General features: G+C 45.4%; 6 protein-coding genes across 6 annotated transcripts, besides 5 other annotated features; 1 reads left to right on the top strand and 5 right to left on the bottom strand.

Annotated features, from left to right (window-relative positions):
* Nucleotides 1–467, bottom strand: TSTA_051250 (uncharacterized protein; the record flags this gene model as incomplete). Its single annotated transcript, XM_002485595.1, has 2 exons — nt 1–184; nt 230–467. Coding segments are annotated over 2 exons (422 nt in total), but the record flags the coding sequence as incomplete, so codon positions are not given.
* Nucleotides 39–473: a mobile genetic element.
* Nucleotides 105–560: a mobile genetic element.
* Nucleotides 561–1,219: 659 nt separating this feature from the next.
* Nucleotides 1,220–1,273: a sequence feature (CT-rich).
* A 262-nt stretch (nt 1,274–1,535) lies between these two features.
* Nucleotides 1,536–5,003: a mobile genetic element.
* On the bottom strand, nt 1,671–2,240 carry TSTA_051240 (uncharacterized protein; the record flags this gene model as incomplete). Its single annotated transcript, XM_002485594.1, has 2 exons — nt 1,671–2,126; nt 2,205–2,240. The coding sequence occupies 2 exons, from the start codon at nt 2,238–2,240 to the stop codon at nt 1,671–1,673; spliced, it is 492 nt and encodes a 163-aa protein (XP_002485639.1).
* TSTA_051230 (transposon I factor, putative) lies at nt 3,033–4,016 on the bottom strand (the record flags this gene model as incomplete). Its single annotated transcript, XM_002485593.1, has 2 exons — nt 3,033–3,579; nt 3,682–4,016. 2 exons carry the CDS (start codon nt 4,014–4,016, stop codon nt 3,033–3,035), a joined length of 882 nt encoding a protein of 293 aa, XP_002485638.1.
* TSTA_051220 (uncharacterized protein) lies at nt 4,170–4,738 on the bottom strand (the record flags this gene model as incomplete). The annotated part of the gene is made up of 2 exons (XM_002485592.1): nt 4,170–4,645; nt 4,675–4,738. 2 exons carry the CDS (start codon nt 4,736–4,738, stop codon nt 4,170–4,172), a joined length of 540 nt encoding a protein of 179 aa, XP_002485637.1.
* A 1,059-nt stretch (nt 5,004–6,062) lies between the features above and the next one.
* TSTA_051210 (uncharacterized protein) lies at nt 6,063–6,625 on the bottom strand (the record flags this gene model as incomplete). Its single annotated transcript, XM_002485591.1, has 2 exons — nt 6,063–6,089; nt 6,182–6,625. 2 exons carry the CDS (start codon nt 6,623–6,625, stop codon nt 6,063–6,065), a joined length of 471 nt encoding a protein of 156 aa, XP_002485636.1.
* Nucleotides 6,285–6,375: a sequence feature (CT-rich).
* Nucleotides 6,626–8,905: 2,280 nt separating the features above from the next.
* TSTA_051200 (uncharacterized protein) lies at nt 8,906–9,535 on the top strand (the record flags this gene model as incomplete). The annotated part of the gene is made up of 2 exons (XM_002485590.1): nt 8,906–9,056; nt 9,138–9,535. The coding sequence occupies 2 exons, from the start codon at nt 8,906–8,908 to the stop codon at nt 9,533–9,535; spliced, it is 549 nt and encodes a 182-aa protein (XP_002485635.1).
* Nucleotides 9,536–9,859: the final 324 nt, after the last annotated feature.

Raw genomic sequence — 9,859 nt, 5'->3', positions numbered from 1 at the left:
AACATCTTTTTAATGCTCATCCCAGTGCGTATCTCACGTATGTCATGCTCCTGGAGTTGTTCACTTAAGGAATGCCACGTCCATATTAATTGTCCCCCTTTACCGCGCTCAACCGTACATTCATCGCTCCAAAGGATACGCTGCCATTCACGCGGTGTATAAGTCTCATATCTTAAAGCCCAGGCTAATCTCTTTTGCGCATTAAGAGGGAGAATCTCGGGTCGCTTACGCTGCTTCCATTTCCTTTTATGGATTTGTTGAAACATGTTTTGTATAGTGCGAATAGTAACTTTGTTATCAACCGCATTCCGAAGCTCCTCATATTTTATATGGGGATTTTGAGTTGTCAAATCAATAAGCTTCTGTTTATCCTCCTCCGTTAACTTCGCTGGGGCTCCGGAACGAGTTTTTGATCGTTGATTTATACGCTCTTGCTCCTTCTTGATTGTATTCCGAATAGTTGTCATAGGGATTTCTGGGTGCGCCCTGTGTATCCGTTTATAACCCCAATGTGCCTCTGTATGAAGCTCGCATATTCGAGCCCTCATACAAGGATCAAGTTCCCTACGCGCTGTGCGGCGTCTTGGTGGAGGCATTTTATTCAAAAATATAGATTTATAGGTGTTATATACAAATTTTTATTGGTGACCTCACTCAGTCAAGATAGGCAATGTATGTATAGTTTGGCCGCAACGGGTCACCTGTCGTTGAGGTCTTACGCGCAAAGCGTATGACCACAACGTCAGAGAGGGCCCCGTCCGCGCTCCCTTGTGGGGAGGCAATTGTCTATATTGTAATGGCACTATGAATCTATGTACATAGGGAGGTGGGTGGGAAAAATCAAGTCTTGACTGCGTGAGAGATGACGAGCAACTTGCGGAGGGGAGCGGTTGACTCTCGTGAGGCAGTTGTAAAAAGGAAGAACCCCGCAGTACGCAGTGTGTGTGTGTGTGTGTATATTTAACGGCCGTGGTTCGTGACTTGCACGCTTCCCACCGATCCCTACTGGGACATAGGCCGCCAAGGGGTAAGCCTCGGGCTTCAGGTCCTATCAAATTTATATACAAATAAGAGACTCTTTGGCGCATTTCCATAGCTGCTGTGGTCTTAAAGGGAGATCTACTTCTTAGTGGGTTTTGAGTATTTGCTAGCTGCAATGGTCCATCTACGCTCCATGACCCATCATTCTACCACTATTATACTTAAGCAGTGAGTTTGAAAAGAAAAAGGGAAGAAGGAAAGAAGGAAAGAAAGAAAGAAAGAATAAAGGAAAAGAGAGATATAAGGGGGAAGTAGGGCTGACTTAGCTAGGTGCTAAGGAGAGGTTGGCGAGGATAGATATCCTTAAAGAAACGGGTCTCTGCTAGCCATAAGGCTAGTTTTCGTGTTCCTTTCGCAGTGCCTAAAAGAAAAGAGATAACTTCAGAAGGGGGTCCAGATGGACGAGGGACTCATCTCTTAGCTATATAGCAGAAGAAGAAATGTAGAGGTGCTTTTCATGCTCTACACCGACAGAGAAGATAAGCATCATCATGATTAAAGCGTTCATGGTAGTCTGTAAAGTCTCCATGACCAGTACGGGCCACAATAATACGGCCAAGGTCAAGTCAGTTGAGTTGAAGCTCCCCAGGGCGCTTAGGAGAAGTAGTTATTTCTAGATCTTGATAACTCTATGGTGCCACCTTCTGCCATTGTGACTGAGCAGCGGATAGGGATTGAGTCTTGGCGTATCTCTTTAGCGAGGCGTATGAGGATTTGTAAGGAGCAGGAGGGATTGAGGCAGCTCCCTCTTTGGCAGCGAGATCAGCCGCTTCGTTCTCAGGGATTTTAGCGTGTCCAGGGACCCATCGGATTTGGATAGATCCGCTTTTGGTATGAGGAAGCCTTTTGCGAAGTGGCCAGACAGCTGCAAGGGTGCGGAAAGATTCAAAGATTTCTTGGGAAGATCCTGTAGAGGGAGATAGAAGGCATATAGCAACTTCCAGGTTGTCAAGACAGATCCATAGGTTGGTAGTAAATTGAGCTGTTGGGTACGCTATTGCTGCTTGAGCGCCAGCTAGAGCTGCTTCTACTTCTACGTCAAAGACCTCTTTCCCGTGTCCGTATGAGAGTGAGGAGCGGAGGAACTAATGGTGTGCTTGAAGTCCAATATAGCCACCCCCTATACGTCTGTCTGCTAGCCTAGACCCATCTGAAAAGATTACAATATCTGAGCTAGGGATAGTACGTTGAAAAGCCATGAAATTAGCCGCTGCCTATTCCTTAGTGCATCCTATGGGAGCTCCTATTCGAGCTTGAGCATTCCCACAAGGCTCGCGAGGGTGCTAGGGAGCATATTAGAGAGGGTTTATCTGTTCAGAGTTTGGGAGGGCCAGTGTACGATGGGCAAATCGGCTGGTTTGTCGGCTATTACTAGCGATCTGTTCTGCGCGTCTTCGAAGTGGGTGATAAGGGTCAAGACGCCATAGGCGGACAGTTGCAAGGAGGGCTATTCAATCTAGTTCGATTTCTGGTGGAGAGAATCCAGACTCTCGATAAAGGACTGGCTTTGGGGTTATGCGGAAGACTGGAAGGACTGCTCTTGCGCCTATTAGTATTACTTTAGTTAGTTTCTCAAGATGTTCTCCAACTCAGTTTGAAATCTGGAAAGGTCCAGGGCGAGTACGTCCTGGCCACCAGGTTTCTGCGCCATAGTATGCTTTATAGAGTACACAGGCTGATATAGCCTGCTATAGTAAATCAGGTTTGACTCCTTGAACAGTATTCCCTAGAGAGCGAAGAGCGTTGGCCACAGTGAGAGCTTTAGATGCTGTTTCTCTAACGTGCCATTTGAATGTTAGCTTTTTGTCAAAGAGGATTCCTAGCCATCATAGATATAGCTGTTTAGTGTTTTCTGATATTGTAATAGATCTAGCTTTCACTGAAGGTGTGCGGGTTAGGTCCTAGTCTGCTTTATGTTGGGAGAAGTGAAGAAGCTTATATTTATCTAGTGCAAATATAATGCCCTCTGCAGCGCCTTAATTAAGAGCTTCTTAAAGTGAGTCTGATAAGGCTTCGCAATTAGTAGCAAGAGAAGTTGAGATCGCCAGGTTGGCTGCATTGTCCGCGTAACCAAATCTGTTCCTTGGGTTTCCTAGACGGAATAGGGGCGCTATGTAGAGCATGAAAAGAATGCCAGATACTGGGGATCCTTGTGGAAGACCGCAGGCAATGTCTGTTGAGGGGCCAATCTCTCCATCGAGTCGGATCTGAACTGATCTTCCAGTAGCGAAGGAGGCAATCCAGAGAACGAGATTGGTAGGCCAGCCCTGCTCGCGTAGTCTGCGGATCAGTCTGCCGGGAAGCACGGAATCAAAGGCGCCTTTGACATCTAGGGTAAGGAGTGAGGCAGTCATGCCTTGATTTAGTGCTTGTTCAACATCATGTGTTAGGCATGTGGTCAGGTCAGTTGCAGATCTTAGTGGGAGAGCCCCAAATTGTTGCCTTGCTAATACTTTATAGTGTATAGAGATCCATGCTATATTCTGTGCCACCAAGCGCTCCAGTCCTTTGCCAAGTACTGATAGGAGAGCGATTGGTCTGTATAATCTAGGTGAAGATCAATCAGTCTTTTTTGGTTTCTAGATGATTGCTAAGATTGCGTGTCGAAAGCATTTAAGATGATAACCAATCTTTAGGCACCCTTGATATAGCATTAGTACCTTATCTTTGATCAGAGGCCAGGCTACTTTGAGTATGCAGGTTGGGATTTTATCTGCGCCAGGGGCTGTGTTTCCTGCCTGAAGTACTGACTCCTCCACTTGTAGCATCGATATATCTGGGAAGTAGAGACTAGTGGAAGGCACTGCTGGGGAGTCCAGAGGTATGTCTCCTGCCTCTGCCGAGTTCTGGAGAAGATTTCGGACTAGTACGTCTCGTTTCTCGTGTATAGTAACTGCTGGGAGGCTGTTGGGCCTTAGCGGATCTTTTAGTGGAGGGCTTCGGAAGATGCCTGTAGACTTATGCCATTTGCTCATGTCAAAAATATCCTTTATTTGTGTTACTGTAGAGAGCTTCTCTCGCCAAAATTGTCATTGAGACCATCTAGTTATCCTGCAGAAGTCTGTCTTTGAGCAGAGACCTAAGCGATAATTGTGTAAAGCTTTCTTGCAGTCTTTGTTCTACCATAGTTATTCTATGCCTTGTGTTATGGTCCTCTTAGCAGAGCCTCTATATGCTCCTTGAATTGCAGATGTCAGTTTTTCAGCAAGGGCATCAAGATCTTCTTCTGTTGCGGCTGAGCTCTCGATGTCAGCGAGATTAGAGGCGAGGAGCGAGAGGAAGGAGGTATGGTCTAGTGTGTCAAATCTCAGTTTCTGAGCTATTTCCTTGTATCTCTGATCCCATGGAACAGTGGTAATTAGTGGTTGATGATCAGAGGTAGCATCTAAGTGGCTCGCTATGCTAGCTTTGGCTCCTGCGAGTGCCAGAGGGCTTAAGGCGAAACTGAGGTCTAACACGTTACCCCTTTCATGTGTGGGACAGTCTATGTCGGAAATGAGTACTAGACCCTGGAGATCCAGCCAGTTGATAAACGGCTCTACAAAAGTTGTAGGGCTGCGTTGTAGCGAGGGTTGCCATCTGTTATGTAGTAGGTTGAGATCGCCTGCAAGTATTATTGTTTGAGGGAAATACACCTCTGGCAGGGTTGTGAGAGCTTTCGTGGCTTCACCTGCTCTGCTGCAGCCTGCTGGGGCATTATAGATGTTAACTATCAAAGCGGACTTTTCTATGGGCGAAAAAATCTGAAGGAACAGGAGATCTGAGGCTTCTTTAGTGTCAGTTGTAAAGGGGTGTAGCTAGGAGGTCCGGATGCCTTTCTTCTTTCGGACATAGGTGAGGACTTGTGGTTAGCCACTTATTGCCTAGCTATCAGTTGGGGAGAAGCATTCATATGATGGATGTTTTTTAGTGATCTGTCAGCTAAGGTCTTTGAATGTATATAGTTCTTGGATTAGGATAATATCAATGTCGCTAGTGTATGCCAATGTAAGGGCTATTTCATATATGTCTAGCACGTGCCCTACATTTAACTGTAGGATTTTGAGAGGCGCCTTTTAAGTTGGATAGTGATAGATCATAGCTCCTGTTCAAGAAGAGAGGCGAACCAGTTTTATGGTTAAGGGGTTATAAAACGGACTGCATGAGCTATAATGGGAGGATCTTCAGTTAGGGCGTGAGGTAGGGGGATTACTAAACGGAAAGGAGAGATAATCTTATAGATTGAAGGCTGTGATGGCATCTCATCTAATACCATAGGTGTTTCTTGTGTGCCTATAGAGAGCTGAGAGCTACATCCTTCTTCAGTTCAAGCTTTTGCGAGGTTTATGGTGCAGGATTTGCAGATCTCTGTTTGTTGAGCTTTAGTATGTTTAGTATTGCCTTTGGGGCGCAGAAGGCATTCTGGGAAATCAGCTAGATGTAGTCCATAGCAGTATATGCATCTAGGAGGGCATTGATGAGGCTCTGGGGCTGTGCAGCAGTTGACATAGCCCTCTTCAGTATGCTCTGAGGAGCCGCATAGTCGGCATCGAGAGGGGCATACACAGGATCGTGCATTATGCCATTTCCAGCATCGTGTGCATTAAATAACTGTTGTTTTCTTAGAGAGGTGACGAGCATTGGTGATAGTGCTAAAAAGATGTAGCTGGATAGGCAGTGGTGATTTCGTGCCTTCTGGAAAGTTAACAAACCAGCTTGAGGAGAGAGTATCAGGGTTGACAGCGCTCGTAGTGGTCTCGCTAATAGATATTGGCTTGAGCCCTGTAGTTTCGCTAATTTCTAAGGATAATAGTGTAGGATTGACAGGGATTAGAGAGTATTGACCATCCAAGATTTAGCCAATTTTCCTTGGCACGTTGGTGACTCAGTACGAGACCCATCGGGAGCTGCGTTCTATCTGGCAGTTAACAAAGAATGCAGAGATCGTCTCTTTTTAGACCTTAAGGGCTAGGAGGGCTTCTGGAGATGAGGGACATAGTGCAAAGCCAGTCTTTGTAGCTTGGACTTCTTTTAGTGCTGCACTATTTAAGTTTAGTTGAGATCGTAGACTAGAATAGATAGCGTAGGCTTCCATTTTTCTAGCTGCATGGTCAGCTAGGAGGCATACGAAGAGCCAGATGTCAGGAAGGGATTATTTCACCAGAGGCATAGGCTTTTTGATGGAGGCTTTAGGGTGAGTGGTGGGAGTTGATTTGACCGGGGCATATTGGGTAATAGTCGCATAAGTTGACTGGTTAAGGCCTGAGGGGGGACGTGAGGGAGGGGGTGAAGGGAGTAAGGGATTTAGGGTGGGGGAAGAGGAAGGGGAAGGAGACAGGGCAGGTAGAATGGAGGTCGTCGAGATACCACTGATATAAGCGTTGAAATGTTGTTGAGCTACCGAGGCGAGGTCATCGCTTAGAGCGGTGAGGGCTCTCAGTAGGTGAGGAGCAAGGCCGGTGGTTTGGCTGCGGTGTTTATCAAGGAATACAGCTATGGGTCTGAAGATCTTCTGTCCCTCAGAAGCTCTTGTTGTGGCTGCAGACGTGGATTCCAGAAGGGCTGTCTGTAGAGGGCCGTCTGTACCAGGGCCTTTACGCGCCATGGTGTTGCCGGGCGCGTTGGGACGCGTCAAAGGCTGCACTCCTGGGAGCTAGGTGGTAGAGAGGGTTGAGGATTTTGAGCCTCCGACTGTTTGATATAAATAATTATAAGGAAGTCGCCTATCAACTCGAAAATCAGGTTGCAAGAGTAAGGGGGACGGGGAGTGGCTAACTACATATATACGCGGCACGCACGTGCCGCGTTAGACTAACTGATATCCAGTGCCGAAACGCGCTAGGTTTGATATTCACGTTCCGACAAATACTCTCTCAACATCAACGCCTACTGCTGGAACAGCTAATAATCCCGTGCAGCCGCTGCCATGTATGGATATTCACCTGTATGACCTCTCCATGAGCTTAGAATGCCTATTAAGACAAATTATCGCTCATTTTGCAAGCCTTCAATGATCGATACTCCGGACCCCAATATACGCGGCCCGGTCCATCCGTTTCAGCGAGGTTGTGCTTTGGGGTGAAGAACTTTTCCACCACTATGTTGTCGGGTATAGAAGCCAGGAGGCTGTGAGATGATCAAACCAAAATTCAGATACAACATCAGATTTCCGACTCACCATAGCCAGCTTTCTCATACAGAGAGATGATAGAAGATCCTGAACTTTAGATCACAGTTTTCGGTAATGTCTTGTACTGTAACATTTAGGGCTAAAAGGCGTATCGGCTATTCCCTTTGATTTGGGTGAAATAAGCACTAACCAGTACCTAAGTCAATGCTGACGTTCCAGAACCGATGTCCAGAAGTCTTCCTAGCTAATAAAACCTCCATATTACACTCACTGAAGTCCTCCTTCTGGTACTGTGAGAGCCCCACCTGTAGTGGGATAATGAGGTACCACTACTGTAGATGAAACAAACGATCCTACGCAAACAATTTCGCATAATGGCAGTAGTACACTTTGTATGCCTTATCAGCCAGGATCAGACATAACAATACGCTTAATGTATACAACGGCCTATTCAAATTACTGAACACCTGAAGATAACTGACTCGACTACTTTCTATATACTCCGTATTTGAGCAAGTTTTCAGAGCTAAGGTAGACGCACGGTTCAATGACTGCATGAATGCATCTTAGCTGGCCGGGGTCACGAAGATTAATAATGTTGCGCGGAGAGGATGCAGGTGACGCAGGTGACAGGAGACTGTGGGAATCCTAGACTTGATTTTTCTACAGGAAAATTTTGACCACGAAATGTGATTTACTAGCTGGTATCTGGTTCGATATTAAGATTACCACAACGGTCTTGATCTGTGTTTGGAAAGCAATTCATATCTTTCTGGATAGACTATCCTCCCAACTGAAAAAGTAAATAATTTTGCTGACTATTTTCTCGAGTCGAGACTACTTTAGCTGCATGATATCGTTGCAAGATAGAAGCAAGAGTCAAATGATTCACACTAGTTTATAGTTTATCTCTTTTAAGGTCACCCTCACGCTCAGCTGAATTAAGTATTGTGCATCATTTATGAGACGAGAAGCTCAATAATGAAGCATAGGTATTATCCGAGGCGTCCCGACGACGTAAAAAGAGATTTTATGCCCAGAAATACCTGGGTTTGATGAAAGATGATTAACTGGGTCTGTACTTCCTGAATATATAATATAATGCACTTCCCTCTAAAAGGTTGCTTTGTGTCGTTCTCTAACTATCTAGGTAGGTAGCACTGTAGCAGCAACCCACGGTAAACTGATATCTGTCCTAATTAACGACGTGAGCCGCCTTGACTATAGGTAATATTTCCTTCTCCCTTTTCCGAATATCTGGATGAAATACATTTAATACATCAACCTGAAATACATTGTTGCATACCACATGCGTTCAAAATATCCGGTCTTCATGAAATTGACCCATGCTCTACAGGTTATATTTTACTTATTCACGCCCTACTGAAGTCAACATGCCTTGTCAGACATTGACGGCTTTGTTCTGCATTATTTTTACTCTTACGAAAGCTTATCCCCACCCTTCAACTATCGATTCAACTGGATTCTCTTCTCAATGCTCCGATATAACGTTTAACACCAATTGGCTTGTGGCTAACTGTCCTAATGAGGCTGGTACTTCTATCTCGAGTGCTGTATACTTGCCATCACACGTAACGAATACGGAGGGAAAATTGGAGGCAAGTCTCCTGTTCAATTATCTATATAACGACTGTAATGCTAACGGCTTTCTGTTCATGAGTCACTAGTGGAAAACAGAGTACGTCATGAATAAGTTCTTAGAAATAATCACTACTTGAGTAGAAGATATTTGCCATGGAAGTGTACATTAACCAGATACAATCATCTAGTGGAGCCTACGAAGAGTCCTGCACACAGTGCGAATTGTTAGATGGCGCCGCCACGTTGCAGTGCTATTGCACAGGAACATTCGCCAATGAGAGTGGTAACTCGACATTGAACCTGGGTACGACATGAATTCTCATTCACTCTTTTTAAAATACTATCATTGGATATGTCAAACACGGTTTCTGACATTTTGCTGCAGAGGAATATATTGCCAATTACGACGGTCATCTTCTCTCCAGTCTCGAGGGGACACCGAGCGTCCCGAGTGACTCCTCGCTTGCAGTACCTTCCAATGTTGTCTTGAGTTTAAATGCTTTTGTGGGGACCGGCACTTCATGCCCGAGCAATGAGGGGGCTTATTTGAATTTTGTAGGACCCGAGCCTTGCTGGGGCCTTTATGTTTCTCCTGAACCAGTAGTTTGGAGCTCATTTCGGGCTACCTCGAATCCTGGATGGTCCATCAGCGTTTATAATGTCTCGACTTGCACTGGAACTCCCATAGTTACTTTCGACCAGGACAGCGTGAATGATTGCATTGCAGTTGGGCAAGATGGGGGCATCTATCTGTCCATCATGCCACTATGGAACTGGGACTAAATGCTTCTAGCATCCAAGAGACAATAGTGTGGTATGTAAGCTGCTGTTATAATCTGCAAGGCTGCTTGATAGCTGATAAGTTATGCTGATCAGTTATAGCTGCATAGGTCATCTTGATTCGGACTCTTTCAGGAAGATCGTGGTCACCGAATAACGAAAGTCTGGGAGGGCATGCTATGTAACAACTTGACAAGCACTTGGATATATATTTAACAATCAAGCAGAAAGGCCTCGCACGAAAAGCAACGCCTCCATCTACGGTAGCAATAAGCCAATTCGAGCACTGATCACGAGATTGAATACTTACCTGATCGACATTCTTCC

This window comes from Talaromyces stipitatus, genomic scaffold, assembly GCF_000003125.1.
Source record: "Talaromyces stipitatus ATCC 10500 scf_1105507295515 genomic scaffold, whole genome shotgun sequence".
NCBI lineage: Eukaryota > Fungi > Ascomycota > Eurotiomycetes > Eurotiales > Trichocomaceae > Talaromyces > Talaromyces stipitatus.
The sequence above is the reverse complement of the archived record's forward strand: the minus strand, read 5'-3'. Positions and strand labels throughout refer to the sequence as shown.